General features: G+C 39.8%; 1 protein-coding gene across 2 annotated transcripts; it reads right to left on the bottom strand.

Annotated features, from left to right (window-relative positions):
* Positions 1-1,308: 1,308 nt before the first annotated feature.
* LOC133778259 (uncharacterized) lies at positions 1,309-2,388 on the bottom strand. 2 transcript variants are annotated; one of them, XM_062218128.1, is made up of 2 exons: positions 2,230-2,388; positions 1,309-2,095 (listed from the first exon to the last, which is right to left on the bottom strand). In XM_062218128.1, exons 1-2 carry the CDS (start codon positions 2,287-2,289, stop codon positions 1,484-1,486), a joined length of 672 nt encoding a protein of 223 aa, XP_062074112.1. In that variant the 5' UTR covers positions 2,290-2,388; the 3' UTR covers positions 1,309-1,483. The 2 variants fall into 2 exon arrangements, with proteins under 2 accessions (XP_062074112.1, XP_062074113.1); XM_062218129.1 differs by having other exon boundaries at positions 2,211-2,343.
* Positions 2,389-21,901: the final 19,513 nt, after the last annotated feature.

Genomic DNA, 21,901 nt, shown 5'->3' with positions numbered 1-21,901 from the left:
TTGGTTCTCAACAGAATATATTCAATATATATATAAATTTGTAATATTGATCATGTATGAGAGTCAATGTTGCTTTTTTGTTTTGGGGGGCTTACAATTTTGAAGTTAAATGTGTTTTAAATCGTTGAATCCTCCCTCCCTGATATTGTAGGGCATTCCAAAAGAGAAAAGGGGTTATTGTTTGCCCTCCATTGTTGATTTATTATTCTCTTAATATGACAAAGTTAGGTCACACTGAATTGAACGACTTGAAATGAAATGAATGGAGATTTTTAACTCATGTTTCAAATTTTTAGTATTCCATACTCAAATGAGAAGATAAAAAGAATTATTTTAATATATATATATATATATATATACATACATATATGTCTTACTGTGTTAATGCTTAATTAACATTATTCAAATATCATAAAAAATAGTAAAATTCATGTACCAATAATAGAGGGAAGGGAGTGTAAAAGAGAGTAGAAAAGAAGAGGCCTTTGGCATTCTTCTCTACTCAAATATTACACTTTTTTTTTGGTGGGGTTAATCCTATTTTTATCTCAATTAACCCTTCCAATTATGATTGTAATCTCACTTTGAGCACTTGAGGTTTTCTTTGGCTCCTAAATTTTAAATCGTTCCTCGTAATCTATAAAATATCACTTTTTAATAAAAAGACACTTGTGAAATTCATGCATATTAAACAACTTGTATTAACGGCATTTAACTACTTATCAAATAAGATGAACTAGAAGTACTAAAAAAGAAGAATGTATTAATCATTAATCCCCTCGTGAGCATATCATGATTCTAATATTTAAATCAAATTTTCTTTCTTTTTAAAATTAATTTCTTTAAAATTTTGCTTAATAAGAAATAAAATGATTAGAATCATAATTACAACTAAATATAGGGTTATATCGAATCGACCATACAAAGGAGTGGAGAAAAACATGTAAACAATAACTAAAATTTCTTTAAATAAATTATTTTGTTGAAATTATATATATATATATCATGGAAAAAGAGCAATATTAAAAGAATTCCTTGCTGGCAGTGTAAAATATATACATAAAACTATAATTAAATTCCAAAAATAAGAGTAAAGATAATCTTTATATTTTCCCTTCTTTTTGACTAAAATTACTTTCAAATAACTTATTCCAAAGTTAAATTATTATATTAGGTTTCTTCAAAAAATAAAATATATATTAGCCCAGTAATTAAAAATATAATTTCATTAAGATTTTGCTTAAGATTAAACAAAAGATTACGACACAAAAGAGTTAAATAAAGCACATGTGCAAACGATGAGCAAAATTTCTTAAAATGATTCATATTGTTGAAATCATATAATATGTCTCCTAAAAAAAAACAATTTTATAACAATTGGTTGCTGGTAAGTGTAAAATATGTACATAAAAATATAATTAAATTCCAAAAATAAAAATAAAAATAATTTTTAGATTTTCTCGTGTTTTCTCTCAGCTAAAAATTACTTTCGAATAACATATTCCTCTCCCGATTGTCGATCCACATGTTTAATCCATCTCCGACGATCTCCCTTCGCCGGACTCGAACTCCCTCCGGCACCGGCGCCGACGTGGGCAATATCAAGTCCATTCCCGACCGGCAAAAACACAGACCGAACCAACCGCCGCGACCCACAACCACCTTCTTCCACCACGCTCCGCCACCTGAAACCGGTGGCGTTTTTCGAAGTCGCGTTCTTGCAAACCAGAACGGCTCCTCTCTGGCTCAGCTTCGCCACTCTCAGAACTCTAGCGAAGTCCTTTTGCCGGCCATCCACAACCAGAAAATCGACCCCGACGAGGCCATCCATGGCTTCCTCTGCGGCATCTCCGGCCACGATTACCTCAGCCGAAACCCCAGCTTCGCTCAGGGCTTTGACGTAGTCCGAACTCGACTTCTCGTCAGGGACTATGCACACGTGTCTTCCGCCCGTGTGGCGGCTAGCTACGGCGAGGCCGATGCTGGTAGTGATCGGTCCTCCCTGTGACCATGTCTCCACGATGAATTTGGCGTTCCAGCCGGCTGCCATGGCGGAAACCAGCTCCGCCACGCCTGATTCTCGAAAAATCTCGCACTGCATTCAGAGAAAAGCCAGATGAGAAACTTGTTCAAAATAATTTAATGAAAAATAATACAAAACCCAAGTCTTAAAAGAATCCGATAATATTCATTTTATTTATTGTAAAAACCTTTGAGAAAATTGCTTACTGCTTTGACAGTATCGATGTAAGCTTTCGATGCTGTTTCAGGAGACCAAACTAGCTTCATTTCTTCTTCTTCTTCTTCTTTATTTTAATCTTCTTCTTCTTCTCGTTCTTGGTGTGGTTTTTATAAGCAGAGTTTTTCTTAGATACCAAGCCCAACTTTTTGGTTTAGAAAAAGAGTTCAAGTTGGCTTTTTATTAGAGACTAAAAAAAGCGACTGGAATATATTTTTGTTTTTTTTGTTATATTTGCTATTTTGATTTAATTTGTTGGACCGTTGACATTGTATATATAATAGTTTTAAGTTGTAAACCATGAAGTCTCCAACGTGTATAGATTTGTATTCCAATGGATTAGTCTTGGCAACTTTTTTTTCTAATTCTTATTTATCTCTTTTTTTATATATATAAATACATATATATATATTTTTTATAGTACCCCAGATATTGTTGTACAGCAACCCTGGTTTCTGGTTTTTATTATTATTAATTAAGATAATTGTCAAACATGTATATATATATAAAGATATTTCAAGTGGGGGCAGGCACCAACTTGAAAAAAAGTATGTATCTTATTCTTGTACTTAGTTTTAGGGTTTATCTTGTTTTTATTTATTTTTTATTTTTTATATATATAAGACTATATAATGTATGAAAGATAGAAGAGAATCCATCATTAACAGTTTATATTCGTCTAGTCGAAGTCATTAAAGTTAGGTTTGTTTTTGGTAAATGATCCAAAGTTTAAGTCCAGTCAAGAAAAGCAATTAACCAGATTACTTCTTTGAAAAAAAAAAACGAAGATTAATCTTTTATTAGTTATAAGATTCTTGGGCTAACTAATAATTAATATAGTAAAAAAATTTAACAATATAATTTTGATTTTAATAATTTGAAACAGATGGGGATGAAAAGTAGTGGCTATTATTATTAGCTCATGTTTATCTATGGCAATTAAATTAATATATCTATAATTTAAACTATTTTTTTTTAATTAAGAAAGGTATCTATCTTCTTAATGACCACTTGTGATTATATATATCTGAGATATGGACCGGCCGTTGATTGATGAGCTTCTATAACCATTCATTTTGCTGTCTGAAAAAATAGTAAAAAGTAGCTACTAAAAATATATATGTTTCTTATTTTTTGGATCCACAATGGATTTTCTTTGTGAAAATGATGATAAGGTAACCCCACTAAAGAAAACCCTTTTATGCCCACTAATAATACTACTATTCAAAGTCATATATAATATTGACTATGGTGTGAAAAGCAAAATCTATAGCTATGGAATCGCTTTTAGCCATTGTTGTCGATAATAGAAAGAATCATGTGATTACATATTTGATTACGATATCTCAATTAAACATATATAATGAGTTGAATAAGCTTCAATTTTTGTCCCATCAATTTATTATGCTAATGAGATTTGAATTATCAAAGATCATATTCTGTCCACATACACAAGTCTAAGAATAATGACAAAGTATGTAACATTTTTTTTCTTTAATAATATATCTCAACGTGACCAGTGCTAGGAAATTTACAACGTCTTCATCATCATAAGCATTTTCCCGAGAAATGACATGATGAGAATTTACCAGGAAATTTTCTGATCTAGAATTGATGCAAAACAAAAGCTCATATTAATTATGAGCAAGTAGTAGTAGTGTGAAATGGTCTAGTGGAGAAGATCGAAGGTCTCACCGCGTAAGGCCGTCTTATATATTAAGCAATTGCTCAACCACAACCCACAAAACCGCCCAAAAACTAAGAAATTACAGCTGAAAAACCACTAATCTATTTATGTGTATATATATATATGTATATTCCACCTATGTTCTACGTCAGTATACATCAAAACACACGTTTCTATATCTTATATATATATATATTATATGTATATGTATACAAAACTATTTGTTTATGGTTTATGGTGTATGGTTTATGATCAGTTGTATCTATGTATGGACCGTAGACTATACAATATACAGTTGTAATATATATTACAATTCTCTAAGGCCGACCAATACGAAAATCTACTTTATTACAATGAAACATTCTCTGTCTCATATATATATAAATATATTTGACTAGCTAAAATAGTCTAACACTATAAATATTCTCAATTTAATAACAACATATAAATATATAATACCATTAATTATTCTATTCATTTTTAAGGTTTTATATATGCTAATTTAAACCCAATTAAACAATTATTATAATTAGTGCGTACGTGTATGTTAAGGATGATGATGATATGGAAGCATATTTTATTTTTTACCAAGTCATGATATTGTGTTGACTGCTATAACGAATTTGATATATTTATATATATATATGTATATATAGGGGCGTGGACTTAAGTTTTATCTTGGAGAAGGGGGTTGATTGAGTAAGGTAAGGGTAAGGGATATATATATATATATATATATATAAAGGAAGATTAACTATTTTTAATTACATGTCATTTATAGGTGGCATGGGTTAGATAGGTCAGCCATCAAATTCTTGATATAGAAAGCTCTCATGGTGGCTTGGTGTGTGTGCCATGCCATTACTAGTCTGGTCTCCTTTTTGGGATATATATTGATATATTTATCATTTGGTTTTAAAAAATTAATATATTGGTTTTTTCGGTTTACGTTTCTAAAAAAAACTCAAACTAACACTATTTTTTAAAACAATAAAAAATGGCCTCTTAGATTTATTTTTAATTAAAGTTTTCTTGATAAAGATAAAAATACCAATAAAGAGATATTTTAGTTTTTTTTAAAAAAAATTTAAGGTTAAGCGTGGTAAGCAAACATAAACCAAAGACGCCGTAATAGATCTTAGTTTGTATAAAAATCTGTGTATGTTTTTTTCTTATTTATTTTTCTATGAAAAAAGATATCATATATTTATAATCCTGATTCCGTTTGCATATCTTTGTATATTTTTCTAAAAAAATCTAAGTATCACTAACCTGAGCCTGTCACTACAACAAAATAGAGGTTTTATGACTTTAATTGAGAGACATTGGAAGTCTACAATGTCTCCCACTTAGTGAGACGTTGTTGCTAGGGTCATTGTAGGTATATATCCCACGTCTCCCATGTCTTAACTACTGTTCCTCAAATTGAGTCATAATAAGTTTTAATGGATAGTAAAGAGATGGACCACCAAGTGTTTCTTTGCCCAATATTAATACATCAATAGTTAATAGCTGAAACGAGACTCATTCCTTTTTCCATATTATAGATTAAGACTCACACGGTTGGTTGTCCCAACGAATATGGGTGAATCCCTGCCCAATCCACTCGGGAATAAATTTAGGAAGAATTTGTAAAGTAATGAATTTGACTTCAGGAGTAGGTCTCAATTGACACTCGCTGAATTTAGAGGCTTGGATATATTTTTTTGGGGCTTTGTAGGATGGTTTGATGAGAGCTTTAATGGACCACGTAAAATGAGTAATGAATTTTGAGAGCTTTAATGGTTTGTAGGATGGTTTGTAGGAAAGAATGAAGTATGGCTCTGTCGAAATAGTCTTTGACAGAACTCAAACAAAGACTCCCAATTGCTTTATCACCCAGTATGATGACTTCTGTCACACCAACTGATGTGGAAATCCAATCATTTGATTCTCAAGGCAGCCGTATTTATGCTTTTGAATCTTCGGATGGATATATGTATTGGGATGTTTGCGACTGCAAAAATTGCGTAAAAATAGAAGAAGACCTCCCAAAACCAAAACGACGTCTTAGCTTAGGAAAACAACTTAAGCAACAACTAAATCAAGGAGAAAAATGAATAGGATTGTTAGGCCAACCCTTTGGAAAGTTTGACTATATAGTCAAATATTCTGCTCCCAAATACTTACTTGACTCTCCTCTAGAACCAACTGGATGGGACATTGAGCTTCCTCCAACAGGCTCCCAAGAGCCTCCTCTTTCGACTCCTCAACAGAACATTTTGCCATGCTACAAAAAAGCAGCAAAATGGAGGCAACATCATAGAGAAGCTTTTCCTACCCAAAAATCAGTTCCAACAAATTCCACAAGTATGTATGATGACTACTACTGATTATGAGTCAGATTTTCCTCCTCTCAAGAATCACCAAGCCAACCGACAGAAGAACTCAAGCAACTTATGGTTCATCCAGCCACAAATCCTCTGTCACAAATGATTCGACATACAAGCACTCTCCACATCGCAGAAAAAGAAACGAACTGAGACGATCAAAGCTCTTCGGCTAGTTCAGACAATTCTTCAGATGACTGGTCTAAAGAAATGAGCTCAACTTCTGATGATACTATACCTAGTTGTAATGCCCCGAATTCTCCGATGTGTTTAACGGTGTCAGCAGTAGGCCGGGAGGGCCATACTTGTTTAAATATGCTATTAATTGATTAAATGCATGCATATGTTGATTATATTATGATATGATGTGAAATGCATGCATGTGAGTCCATATTTTTATCCACAGGGGTGAGATGGTAATTTGGCCCGTTGAGGGTAAATTGGTTATTTATTCGCATGTTGGTGATATAATTTGAGACCACATTATGATGTGGGTTTGTTCAAGCTATTTGGCATGAGACGATCAAGGAATGTCAAATATCGGTTTGGTCATAACGGGCTTAAGCTCGGGGCTCGGGGTGAGTCTCGGGGTGTTTTAATGATTAGAGTGTTACCGGGCATTAAAGGGTAACGGGATGTGAAATATTGGTGTTTGAGAATATTGAGATTAGCGGGAATTGGGAAGCGTTAATTATGATTAACGGTGTAGGTGGAAAGTACCAAAATAGCCCTTGAGTTGGCCTTAGAAACTTTTAAAGACCTAGGGGTATTATGGTCATTTGTGATTTGGATATATATGATGTATAGATGGCTGTGAAACAGAACCCAAAACAGAGTTCCCATCTTCTCCTTCCCGTACCTTCATCTTCCACCATCTTCCTTGTGAGTTTTGAGATCTTGTTGAGGATTTGAGCTTAGGAGCTAAGCCTTGATACTTTGGGAGAGTGTTCCACCGTGGAAGAGCACCATAACCTGAACTTGAGGTAAGATTTTAGTCATTAATTTCCATGTATGCTCTGTTTTCATTTTAGGATTTCAGCTTTAGAATTTGGCGTGGAAAGTTGGAATCAAGGGGAGTTCTTGTGGGGTTTTACTTGGGTTATGATGGGGGAGAGTTATGGGTGATGTTTGGAGGTTTAAATGGGTGTTTGAAAGAGGTTTGGGTGGTGTTTAAACTGGGTTTGAAGGGTTGGTTCTAAGAGAAATTGTAGAGGAAGAAAAACAGGGGTTTTGGCTGAACTGGGTGTTGCGCCACGGCATGGCCAGGGAGAGCCGCGGCCCTTGGTGAAATCTGAGTTTGGGCGCCTCTGTTTGAGGGGCGGGCCGCGGCATGGCCAAGGAGGGCCGCGGCCCTTAAGGCATTTTTGGCCAAAGTGAGCTTTTTAGCATGGGGATTCAAGCTTAAGGCCTCGGGATTGAACCTACTACCCGGTTGAGTAGTGTTTGAGGTCCCGGAGGTTAGGTTTGGGTTTGGGAACCTTTTATTATTCATTTTATTGATGGAATCCCATAATTTGGTTATGACCAGGTAACCGCTAAAGGACCAAAAGGTCGATCGTTCTCAAGGTCACTCCTTTATTTGCTCTTGCTCGAACCGGAGGTAAGAAAACTGCACCCCACATGTGACATGCATGGACATTTGTGAGGCATGCTAGTTATGTAATATGGACATGGATTGAACATGGAATGCTTAGCATATGTTGTTTAATTGTGCATAGCACTGACTAATTAGTCAGGTTTGGCAAAGGTGTTAGTATCAGCTGTGAAGCTGTGACTGATTAGTCAGGTTCGGCAGTGGTACTGGGCACTGGTCACGTTGCACTGACTTGTCAGTCAGAATTGGCAAAGGTGCTAGTATCAGCTGTGAAGCTGTGACTGATTAGTCAGGTTCGACAGTGGTACTGGGCACTGGTCACTTAGCGCTGACTTATTAGTCAAGGATGGACTTAGCGTGGTTCACGCAAGCCAACAGAGATTAGATCTAATCGACTATTAGCATTGAATGACTCAAGGAGCATTAATGCCTGTTCGACCCTAAGGGTCGATGAACAAACAGAGCCTGGAGGCTAGTGGCTTACCTAACAGCCACTCTCCCGCTACAAAAGAGAGCTTGGAGGCTAGTGGCTTACTTAACAGCCACTCTCCCGCGAAAAACCATGTGCTATTCAATTGTTTGAAAGCTTTATGCTCAGTGTGGTTATAATGATAATCATTTGATAATGTTTATGAGAAGTATTATGTTTTCTTGCTGGGCTTTGGCTCATGGGTGCTATGTGGTGCAGGTAAAGGGAAAGAAAAGCTCACCTAGCCTTGAGTGGAGAGCTGATGTGGTGGTGTGTACATATGCGGTCGCTTGACCACCACGGTCAAGGTGTTCTCAGAGGAACTAGGGGATTTACCCTATTTTTGCCGCTTAGGTCGGCGGGATTGTAAATTTCGAACACTAGTGACCATTTTGTACTAAGAACAACTTGTAAATGTTTTGTTTAACTCTGCAGAGCAGTTTGTAATAAAATATCCATTTCCTTTTTATTGATTTTATACCTTAACCCATTAATTACACTTAGAGCACGTTTTTTACCAAAGGACTCAGGTAACGAGTCAAATTTCCGGTCCACCATTCACCGTAACTGTTCTGGGGTAGCTAGGGCGTTACAACTTGGTATCAGAGCAATGCCAAGGTTAAGGTTCCTGTAGACTGGCCGGGCATGTACACACATCACTGAAGTCAAGCTCGAGTCTTGGTTTGGTAACTCTTTATGTAGTTATGTGCATAACTGCCTAAATGTGGTGCAAATGCTTTACCTGTATGCATGAGTCACTGTGTTGGCCTTGTGCCCCTGAAATATTATGAACTGTTATATGATACATGCTGAGTGCTGAGTGCCATAAACATGTATCTGTTTGTGCATATTGAATGACTGTGGAATATGATAATTGTCTGCTTGTTCTTGGACCGTGAGGCGGCAAGAGGTTTAGTTATTACTACCTGACTAGCCGTATTGATCATTGTTTCAGTAAGGTATCAGTGACAGGATGAACCCAGAACAGACAGACACTACAGCTGGCCAGAGTGGTCAGGGTCAGAATAATGACAATAGTCAGGGTCAAGAGAATGACCAATCCCAGATTCCACAGCCAGCACCTGCAAACTGGCAACGGTTGTTTACTGATTTGCAGGCTATAGTGTTGAAACAGGGAGAGGAGCTTCGTCTCCTAAGGCAGCAACAAGTGCCTGCAGTGGTTAATGTACCAGAGGCACCTTCTGTGTCAGTGCCAGTTATTGGGCAGCAGCCTGGAGTTGAAAACAGATTGGAACCTCTTTATGAGCAGTTTAGGAAACAACAACCTCCTGTTTTTGAAGGCAGCGCTGATCCTATTAAAGCTGAGCAATAGATGAGCATGCTTAACACTATTCTTGACTTTATGAAGGTAGTGGGTAGTGAGAGGGTGGCCTGTGCTGCCTATATGTTTCGGGAAGATGCCCGGATTTGGTGGGAAGTGGTTGGCCAGACCAAAGATGTTAATCTCCTGAGCTGGGAGGAATTTCAGACTTTGTTCAATGAGAAGTACTATAATGATGCTATTAGAGCGGCGAAGGCCGATGAGTTTATGAGGCTACTTCAGGGAAGCTTATCAGTTACTGAATATGCCTTAAGGTTTGACCGTTTGGCAAAGTTTGCCAAAGAGCTGGTGCCCACTGATGGGACCAGGAGAGAGAGATTTCTCCAGGGGCCACAGCCCAGGTTAGCTCGTGACGTTCGCATCACCACTGTGGCAGGAGTCACTACTTATGCACAGGTGGTGGAGAAGGCACTCACAGCTGAGAGTGCAGAGATTAAGATCTGGCGTGACAATGCAGCCATAAGGGATTTAAGGAGGCCAGGTCCTCCATTTGTGGGTTCTGGTAGGGGTGTTGGCCCCAGTGATCAGAAGAGGAAGGTTCCTGACACCTTCCTAGTTCCAGGTTCTGATAGGAGACCTCGTGGTGTTACAATAGGTCGTCCTGGGAGCAGTGAAGCCTGGAAGACTCGTCCTGAATGCCCTAGGTGCAAGAGGCGCCATTTGGGAGAGTGTAGAGCAAAGGCCTGCTATTTGTGTGGAGTAGTGGGTCACCTTAAGAAAGATTGCCCTCAGATAGGGAGAGAAGAACCCAGAAAGGTGGACAGCTCGGCCCCAGCTCGAGTGTTCACGTTGACTCAAGCAGAAGCTGAGGCTTCCCCCTCAGTTGTTACAGGTCAGCTTCTTAGTGCAGGAACCCCTTATCGTGTGTTAATTGATTCTGGTGCTACACATTCCTTTGTTGCTAGTAGCATTATTGATAGGTTGTGTAGACCTTGTGATTTCTGTGCTGTGGGGTTTGGTACTTTGTTACCCACTGGAGAGACAGTGGTGTCCAGAAGGTGGGTCAGATCTTTGCCAGTGACAGTAGAGGGCAGAGAGTTGTCAGTGGACTTGATAGAGTTAGTTATGACTGACTTCGATATGATACTGGGTATGGATTGGTTGGCAAAGTATGGGGCAACTATTGACTGCAGAAGGAAGATGGTCACCTTTGAGCCTGAAGGTGAGGATCCTTTTGTGTTTGTTGGTACTGTGCATGGACCTCGTGTACCTATGATTTCTGTGTTGAGGGCCAGGGATCTTTTGCAGAGAGGATGCATTGGATTCTTAGCCAGTGTGGTTGATACCACCCGGGTCATGCCAGTGAGACCAGAGGATACTAGACTGGTATGTGAGTTTCTGGATGTGTTTCCAGAAGATTTGCCAGAATTGCCACCACACAGAGAGATTGAGTTCGTTATAGAACTGGCACCAGGGACGGAGCCAGTGTCTAGAGCACCGTACAGAATGGCCCCAGCTGAGTTGAAAGAATTGAAAGTGCAGTTGCAAGAGCTGCTAGATATGGGTTTCATTAGACCTAGTTTTTCACCCTGGGGTGCGCCAGTTCTGTTTGTAAAGAAGAAAGATGGTTCTCTGAGAATGTGTATAGATTACAGGGAACTGAATAAGTTGACAATTAAGAATCGATATCCTTTGCCAAGGATAGATGATCTGTTCGATCAGCTGCAAGGTATGAAGGTATTCTCTAAGATCGACCTTCGTTCTGGTTACCATCAATTGAGGGTCAAGGAGGGAGATATACCGAAGACTGCCTTTCGTACTAGGTATGGGCATTATGAGTTTCTAGTTATGTCATTTGGATTGACTAATGCCCCTGCTGCGTTCATGGATATGATGAACAGAGTGTTCAGGGATTATTTAGACCAGTTTGTGATCGTCTTCATCGATGATATTCTGGTGTATTCTCAGACTGAGTTAGAGCATGAGCAGCATCTGAGGTTGGTTCTACAGAGACTGAGAGAACATAGATTGTTTGCTAAATTTAAGAAGTGTGAGTTCTGGTTGTCTCAGGTATCCTTTCTTGGACATATTGTCAGTAAGGAGGGGATTAAGGTAGATCCAGCAAAGATCGAAGCGGTCAGAGATTGGCCAAGGCCGAAGAATGCTTCTGAGGTTAGAAGTTTCCTTGGATTGGCAGGTTACTACAGGCGGTTCATGGAAGGGTTCTCGAAGATTGCTAGTGCTTTGACTGAGCTGACACGCAAGAGCCAGAAGTTTGTGTGGTCAGATAAGTGTGAGAACAGCTTCCAGGAACTGAAGCAGAGATTAATTACAGCTCCGATTCTGAGTCTTTCGACAGACCAGGAGAAGTTTGTGATTTACTGTGATGCTTCTCATCAGGGTTTGGGCTGTGTTTTGATGCAATCAGAGAAGGTTATTGCCTATGCTTCTCGTCAGTTGAAGGAGTATGAAAATAGGTATCCTACTCATGATCTGGAGTTGGCGGCTGTGGTTTTTGCTTTGAAGATATGGAGGCACTATCTCTATGGAGAGAAGTGTGAGATCTATACAGACCACAAGAGCCTGAAGTACTTCTTCTCCCAGAAAGACCTGAATATGAGGCAAAGGCGTTGGCTGGAGTTAGTGAAGGACTATGATTGTGAGATTTTGTATCACCCAGGGAAAGCCAACGTGGTAGCTGATGCTTTGAGCCGGAAGGGTCCAGGGCAGATTCATGGTATGAGGCTGATAGCCAAAGAGTTAGCAGACGATATGACCAGAGCTGGTATAGAGTTGCTGGTGGGCCAGTTGGCTAACATTACGTTACAGTCTACACTGTTAGAGAGGATCAGAGAGGGTCAGTTGGGTGATCCTCAACTGATTAAGATTAGAGAGGATGTTCTGGCTGGAGCATCCAGAGATTATACAGTGTCTGATGTAGGCTTGTTGAGATACAAGGGGCGGATATGTGTTCCGTTAGACACTGCATTGAGGCGAGAGATTCTGGATGAATCTCATAATACACCTTACTCTTTGCATCCAGGCACCACGAAGATGTACCAGGATGTGAGATCGCTATATTGGTGGCCGGGGATGAAGAGAGATGTAGTAGAATATGTGGCTAAGTGCTTGACATGTCAACAGGTCAAGGCTGAGCATCAGAGGCCGGCAGGGTCACTGCAGCCTCTGGATATTCCAGAGTGGAAGTGGGAAGACATCACAATGGACTTTGTGGTGGGCTTACCCAGGACTACTGGTCAGCATGATTCCATTTGGGTGATAGTGGATCGCTACACCAAATTAGCTCACTTCTTGCCAGTGAGGACTACATATACAGTTGATCAATATGCATATCTCTATGTGAGAGAGATCGTGCGGCTCCATGGTGCACCTAGGTCGATCGTGTCAGATCGGGACCCCACTTTTACTTCCAAGTTTTGGGGAAGTTTGCAGAAAGTCATGGGGACAAAATTGAAGTTCAGTACAGCTTATCATCCTCAGACAGATGGGCAATCTGAGAGGACGATCCAGATTTTGGAGGACATGCTGAGAGCATGTGTACTGGATTTCGGTGGGTCTTGGAGTAAGTATCTGCCTTTGATAGAATTCTCCTACAACAACAGTTACCAATCTACCATTGGAGTAGCACCTTATGAGATGCTATATGGTAGGAAGTGCAGATCTCCCATCCATAGGGATGAGACAGGAGAAAGGAGATACTTAGGTCCTGATGCAGTTCAGAGGACCAGTGAGGCTATAGAGAAGATTAGAGCTAGAATGCTTGCTTCTCAGAGTAGACAGAAGAGCTTTGCAGATCCCAAGCGCAGGAACGTGGAATTCCAGGTAGGAGATTATGTTTTCCTCAGAGTCTCGCCATGGAAAGGGGTGAGAAGGTTTGGGAAGAAAGGCAAGCTGAGTCCTAGATTTGTAGGTCCATTTGAGATCCTGGAAAGGATTGGTCAGGTGGCTTACAGATTGGCTTTGCCTCCGGCGTTGTCTGCCGTGCATAATGTATTTCATGTATCAGCTCTTCGGAGGTATGTATCTGATGTGGGCCATATTCTGAGTTATGAAGATCTGGAGCTTGAGCCAGATCTCTCCTTTGAGGAGCAGCCAGTTCAGATACTTGACAGAAAGGACAAGGTCCTCAGGAATAAGACAATACCTTTGGTTAAGGTATTGTGGAGGAACAGCAAGGTCGAGGAGGCGACCTGGGAGCTGGAGTCAGATATGCGGAGTCAGTATCCCGAGCTGTTCAAGTAAATTTCGGGGACAAAATTTCAGTAAGGAGGGGATAGTTGTAATGCCCCGAATTCTCCGATGTGTTTAATGGCGTGAACAGTAGGCCGGGAGGGCCATACTTGTTTAAATATGCTATTAATTGATTAAATGCATGTATATGTTGATTATATTATGATATGATGTGAAATGCATGCATGTGAGTCCATATTTTTATCCACAGGGGTGAGATGGTAATTTGGCCCGTTGAGGGTAAATTGGTTATTTATTCGCATGTTGGTGATATAATTTGAGACCACATTATGATGTGGGTTTGTTCAAGCTATTTGGCATGAGACGATCAAGGAATGTCAAATATCGGTTTGGTCATAACGGGCTTAAGCTCGGGGCTCGGGGTGAGTCTCGGGGTGTTTTAATGATTAGAGTGTTACCGGGCATTAAAGGGTAACAGGATGTGAAATATTGGTGTTTGAGAATATTGAGATTAGCGGGAATTGGGAAGCGTTAATTATGATTAACGGTGTAGGTGGAAAGTACCAAAATAGCCCTTGAGTTGGCCTTAGAAACTTTTAAAGACCTAGGGGTATTATGGTCATTTGTGATTTGGATATATATGATGTATAGATGGCTGTGAAACAGAACCCAAAATAGAGTTCCCATCTTCTCCTTCCCGTACCTTCATCTTCCACCATCTTCCTTGTGAGTTTTGAGATCTTGTTGAGGATTTGAGCTTAGGAGCTAAGCCTTGATACTTTGGGAGAGTGTTCCACTGTGGAAGAGCACCATAACCTGAACTTGAGGTAAGATTTTAGTCATTAATTTCCATGTATGCTCTGTTTTCGTTTTAGGATTTCAGCTTTAGAATTTGGTGTGGAAAGTTGGAATCAAGGGGAGTTCTTGTGGGGTTTTACTTGGGTTATGATGGGGGAGAGTTATGGGTGATTTTTGGAGGTTTAAATGGGTGTTTGAAAGAGGTTTGGGTGGTGTTTAAACTGGGTTTGAAGGGTTGGTTCTAAGAGAAATTGTAGAGGAAGAAAAACAGGGGTTTTGGCTGAACTGGGTGTTGCGCCGCGGCATGGCCAGGGAGAGCCGCGACCCTTGGTGAAATCTGAGTTTGGGCGCCTCTGTTTGAGGGGCGGGCCGTGGCATGGCCAAGGAGGGCCGTGGCCCTTAAGGCATTTTTGGCCAAAGTGAGCTTTTTAGCATGGGGATTCAAGCCTAAGGCCCCGGGATTGAACCTACTACCCGGTTGAGTAGTGTTTGAGGTCCCGGAGGTTAGGTTTGGGTTTGGGAACCTTTTATTATTCATTTTATTGATGGAATCCCATAATTTGGTTATGACCAGGTAACCGCTAAAGGACCAAAAGGTCGATCGTTCTCAGGGTCACTCCTTTATTTGCTCTTGCTCGAACCGGAGGTAAGAAAACTGCACCCCAAGTGTGACATGCATGAACATTTGTGAGGCATGTTAGTTATGTAATATGGACATGAATTGAACATGGAATGCTTAGCATATGTTGTTTAATTGTGCATAGCACTGACTAATTAGTCAGGTTTGGCAAAGGTGCTAGTATCAGCTGTGAAGTTGTGACTAATTAGTTAGGTTCGGCAGTGGTACTGGGCACTGGTCACGTTGCACTAACTTGTCAGTCAGAATTGGCAAAGGTGCTAGTATCAGCTGTGAAGCTGTGACTGATTAGTCAGGTTCGGCAGTGGTACTGGGCACTAGTCACTTAGCGCTGACTTATTAGTCAAGGATGGACTTAGCGTGGTTCACGCAAGCCAACAGAGATTAGATCTAATCGACTATTAGCATTGAATGACTCAAGGAGCATTAATGCCTGTTCGACCCTGAGGGTCGATGAACAAACAGAGCCTGGAGGCTAGTGGCTTACCTAGCAGCCACTCTCCCGCTACAAAAGGGAGCTTGGAGGCTAGTGGCTTACTTAATAGCCACTCTCCCGCTAAAAACCATGTGTTATTCAATTGTTTGAAAGCTTTATGCTCAGTGTGGTTATAATGATAATCATTTGATAATGTTTATGAGAAGTATTATGTTTTCTTGCTGGCTTTGGCTCATGGGTGCTATGTGGTGCAGGTAAAGGGAAAGAAAAGCTCACCTAGCCTTGAGTGGAGAGCTGATGTGGTGGTGTGTACATATGCGGCCGCTTGACCACCACGGTCAAGGTGTTCTCAGAGGAACTAGGGGGTTTACCCTATTTTTGCCGCTTAGGTCGGCGGGATTGTAAATTTCGAACACTAGTGACCATTTTGTACTGAGAACAACTTGTAAATGTTTTGTTTAACTCTGCAGAGCAGTTTGTAATAAAATCTCCATTTCCTTTTTATTGATTTTATACCTTAACCCATTAATTACACTTAGAGCACGTTTTTTACCAAAGGACTCAGGTAACGAGTCAAATTTCTGGTCCACCGTTCACCGTAACTGTTCTGGGGTAGCCAGGGCGTTACACTAGTGATCTCGAAAGCTTATCCAGTAAAAACTTATCGAGCGATGACGACAGAGCATTTCCACATCTGATGGTTCAACTTGTTGAATCAAACTCATAGACCGAACCAATTATCACTAGTGAAGACGAAAGTGGAAATGAATCAACAACACCACACATGTTTCCCAAAAATGAAAGAGTAAAAGTTAAAACTTTCAAACTTTTACTTTATATGACCTCACTCCATGAAAATGGCACGAAAGGTTCCAAGAGTTTCAGGCTTGGCTCAGCCTAGAATCACAAAGACCAGAAGCACAGATAGGAACGGTTATCCTCAACTTTGTCTCCCGTTTTACAGGCACCCTACAAGACTGGTGGACAAGTCTGGGCGATTACAAACAGATGATGTTTTTACAACTTTCATCTGTCACTAATGCCCTGACCTATCTTTTTGTTGAATTCTGCGAACAGGACGCTCAAGTCACTGAAAGACTACGCATAGAATTCTTCAAACTAAAATGTTGTTCAATGGATAAGAGACATTTGGAGAAGAATTACAAAAAGATGACTCAACAGTTCTACCAAATAGGTGGAATTGATGATCCAAATCTAAAACATGCTTTCCTATCTTCCATACCAGAACCACTAGGAGAAAATACCTTCAGACTTCTCTCGGGAACATGAAGAACCCTAGCTGATGCAACGATTGGAGAAATATATCAGCTAGTTCTAAAGGCATTGGAAAAGATGTGCTATCAGCACAAATTTATCCAAGAATTCATGAAACAATCCAAGAAGCTCGAAAATGTTTGCAACCAAAAGGACCTGCGGATCAAATGTCCATCAGAATCAACATGTTCTTGTCTTCCAAAAAAAAGGAAACACAACAAAAGGTTTAAAACCTTTAAGACCTTTAAATCCTTCGAAGGGAAAAAGACGTCACTCATTCAAGTTTCTAAGGAGGAAACACTCTTTCAGGAAGAAGTCCGACAGATGTTTCATCTGTGGCGACAAAGGACATTATGCCAAACAATGCCCCAAAGGGAAAATTGCCAAACTAACCTCCCACAATCAACAAACAATTGCCATATCTCTTGAAGAAAATGACCTAGAATCCATCTTCTCTACTGATGACGAGATAAATCCAGAGTCCCTATGTGCATTCGAACAACAGAAGGCCTCAGATGAATTCTACCACATGGCAGCTATCAATATAATACAGTCATCACCAATCATCTCCATACAGATCCTCTCTACAAAATAGGCTCGGTCAGTCAAAGTAACAGCCTTCTTTGATACGGAGCATCACCATGATGAACCTTGATGTTCTCCCTCCAGAATATTGGAGGAAAGAAAAACAATTCTTCCACGATGCAAATGGAAGCATTTTCTGTACAGAGCTCATCATTAAACCAATTAAATTACAGTTCTTCCCAGGATGCTCTATCATTCATAGAGTAATTGGCTCAAAATTATCAAGGAAGGATCTAATTATTGGTTTTGATGTCTACACCAAGAAAAAGGGCTTACGAATCATTCCTAGTGGCCTTGGCTACAAACAACATTTTGCTCCATGGGAATCCATACCAAACTATTTTCTCATGCCTCCTGATCCATTCTCCAAGGTCAGACAACGGCTTATAGAAAATTCCTATGCCACAAGTCATGCCAAGTTCCTCCAAAAATGTGAACGCCCTCTATGGAAAAATCATCAGTTCTTCATCAGTTTACCATTCAAGCTCAATGAAGACGTTAACCCTACCAAGGAAAGTCACCTAAGCATGAACCCATAGCATCAGAAAATGGCAACTGAGGAATGCAAAGAACTACAACAACAAGGATTGATCGAACCAACCACCTCTTCATGGGCATGCCATGCTTTCTACGTCAATAAGAGATTAGAGCAGGCTCGGGGAAAACAAAGGCTGGTCATCAATTATAAGCCCTTGAACGAATTTTTGGCAGATGATAAATTCCCTCTACCAAATAAGAATTCCCTATTTGTAAGTCTGTCAAAGGCTCAAATATTTTCGAAATTTGATCTAAAGGCGAGATTTTGGCAGTTGGGTATCACAGAGGAAGATAGGCCCAAAACGACCTCCTGCATTCCAAATCACCACTATCAGTGGACTGTCCTTCCCTTTCGTCTCAAAACATCCCCATCACTGTTCCAAAATACCATGACTAAAATCTACGACCCTATTCTAGATAAGGCCCTAATCTACATTGATGATATATTGCTCTTCTCACAAGATGAACAAGCCCATCATAATCTACTAGCCCAGTTCATCTCTCTCATAGAAGCCCATGGGGTCATGTTATCCGAAAAGAAGATAATCATTGGACAAGCCCAAATTGACTTTCTGTGGATGAAGCTTATTAAAGGCCAATATGAGGCCCAACCTCACATAGTCCAAGAATTACTGAAGTTTCCTGAAAAGGACTTCACAAAGGTCCAAATCCAACAGTTCTTAGGAATTGTAAACTATTTACGGGATTTTGTCCCGCGACTTTCGGAAATGACAAGACCACTCAGTGACATGCTTAAAAAGAAAACTCCACCATGGTCACAAGAGAAAACTGTAGCAGTAAAAAATCTAAAGGAGATAATGCAAACACTACCACCTTTGCAGATTCCTTCTGATGGAAAAAGAATCTTGCAAACAGACGCAAGTGATCGGTATTGGGGAGTTGTCCTACTTGAACAAGACAAGATAGGGAAAAGAAAAATATGTAGATAAAAGAGTAGCCACTTCAAAGACTCTTAGCTCCACTATCATTCTACCCTAAAAGAATTATTGGCAATAAAGATGAGAATCACAAAATTTGAATTCCATCTGATATGTCATCATTTCTTGGTAGAAACAGACTTTGTCGTGTCAAAAGGAATGATCGATCTAAAAAAGAGCAAAACGACAAATGCCAAACTTTTGAGATTGGCAGCCTAGTTTGACAACTACTATTTTGACATTAAACATATCCAAGGCAAAGATAATACTATGGCTGATTTCTTATCCAGATCACCCCTTGCTATAAATCTAACCTCGGGATACTCACCAAGAACCATTCCCATTGTCGTCCAAAAATCATCACATACCATCCCATTCGTACTTATGATGGCTTCTTCCTCTGTCAAACACAACCAATCTTTTCCCCGGGATGCAAAAAATATCCTTTCGAAGACGTCCAACAAATCAGCCAGAGAAAGAGCAACTCACAGAGAAATCTTTCTTCAGAATTTTATGATTTCCAAACTTGGACCTTCTATACAAAATGACTTTGGAATCCATCCAAAGTATCCATTTGCCCAAATCCTACCTCTCCGAGATGCTATCTTTACACCAAAACCACACTACTACAGAAAAGGCTTTTTAGGACTTGCAGGGTGCGAGTCCTCTATTTGAGAGCCTTAAAAACTGAGGTTTTTTTATGACTCACATAATGTTGCGAGTCCTAAAAAATATTGTTGAGTGCCTTTAAGTAAGTTTTTAGGACTTCCGTTGTGAGTCCTAAAAGAATGTGCGAGTTCTAAAAGAATGTTTTTAGGACTCGCATCTTATTTTTAATTTTTAAAAAATTAATTGATAGCCAAAGCTCCGGCCGAAGCTCCGACGTTAACGGCGGAGCCACCACCCCACGGTGGTGGTTCGGGAAAATGATCAATCCTTTAGTGGGTTTTGATGGCCAAAGCACAAGGAATGCACTGGTGGTGTTCGTTTAGGTCGGGGTGGCTCGAGGCGGTCAAAAACACTCGGAAGAGTTTGGGAAAAATAGCACCACCGCGACTTCGAACGACTTTAGGTGATGGAGGGTAGCACGTGAGGGGCTGGGTTCGCGGGGGTCAAAGGTCACCGACCTTCTGAGTCCATTGCGCCGGCGCGTGTAGGAGGGGGTGGCCAGAACACCGCCATCCATGGCTTGGTTGTGGAGTTTGAGAGAGAGAGAGAGAGAGAGAGAGAAATGAGGGAAGAGAGCAAGGAGAGAGAGAGAATGGGTTGTTGTGTTATATTTTTCTTTGTGAAGTAATAAATAATAAAATTTTAGTTAAAAAAAATAGGAGGGAATTTGAAATTTTTTAAAATTCAAACTTTTAGAACACATAAGTTTTTAGAACTCGCAATGTGATTCCTAAAAACATTCTTTTAGGACTCGCAATTTTAGTTAAAAAAAATTGGAGGGAATTTGAAATTTTTTAAAATTCAAACTTTTAGGACACATAAGTTGCGAGTTCTAAAAACATTCGCGAGTCCTAAAACGTCCACGGGGTGTTTGTTTAAAAAAAAACTCAAACTTTTAGGACACACATAGTTTTTAAGACTCACTCTGCAAGCCCTAAAAGAAATTCTTTAAGGACTCGCAACACGAGTCCTAAAAATTCCAGGAGTTGTTTTTAGGACTCACATCTAGGTGAGTGCCCTAAAAAAATGTCCTAAAATTGTGTTTTTGTAGTAGTGCCAGTATCTCACTTTTTCTGGTATTTGACCAGTGTTTTTACCATAGCTATCGTGGTACAAACTATGGCCTTGCACATATCCATAAAATAATTCTTGGACCAAGAAAGGTTCAAACCAGCTTACCAAGTCCAAATGGGCATTCTGTCCTGGTTCGCTCCATTGGAAAAATGGAAAAAAGTCCTATCGGCTGAATGGAAAAGGGTCCAAAATAACAGGCCCACTTTTATCTACCCACCAGGCCCAAATGTTGCCAGCTTAATGAACTGTTATACTGTTATCTTTCTTAGTCTTAATGCCAAACTAGATGCAGAACAGAATATAGTTATCAATCTGGCATTCGAAGTCTACGAGTCAAAAGAAGAGCCACTATGTGGTCTTGGGGGCCAAGAATACATGGACATCCAAAAAAGTCTGTTTGAGAAAAATCAGACTATACCTCCTGAATTATGGCCCAAGCCAGAAGAAGACGCTCATTGGGAGACGTTCCCTTCTGACTATACTTGCAAAATAACAAGGGCCCTTGAAGCCTTCCATATTTTAAAAGATGAAACAAATCAAGTTGCCAAACTCGAAGAAACTTTAGAGGAAAAATATCCGTCACTATACAAATTGACCGACATTGAAGGGGTAATTTTGCAAAAAAGTAAATAGTTTGAAGATTCTCAAGACCCATATGCTGACACTGCAGATATGCAAGATCCTTGACTCTTCCAGTACACAGGAAGAATGGAATATGGCATATACAGACTACGACGCCTGCCCTCCAGTTGGCAGTGATCAGGATGAAGAAGAACCCACAGGATGGAACCCACTTCATGAAGACCAACATATGACTCTGACTATGGGGTCAGCCATGAAACAATCTTTAAATAAATATTGTGTCTTTTAGCCTTTGGTCAAGGAATCTTATCCCTTATCTTGTATTCTTTACTTTATGCTTTTGTTGTTTAGCCTTTATGCTTTTGTCGGGGAATCTTATCCCTTGTCTTGTCTAGGAGAATCTTACCCCTTGTCTTGTCTACTTTACTTTATGCTTTGGTCAAGGAAGCTTATCCCTTATCCTGTCCCAACTATGGTTGGTTTTGACTAGGGCGGGTTAATTTTGTATGCTTGAGTAC

This window comes from Humulus lupulus, chromosome 5, assembly GCF_963169125.1.
Source record: "Humulus lupulus chromosome 5, drHumLupu1.1, whole genome shotgun sequence".
In the NCBI taxonomy this organism is placed as follows: Eukaryota; Viridiplantae; Streptophyta; class Magnoliopsida; order Rosales; family Cannabaceae; genus Humulus; species Humulus lupulus.
This window is presented reverse-complemented; position numbering and strand designations above follow the sequence as displayed.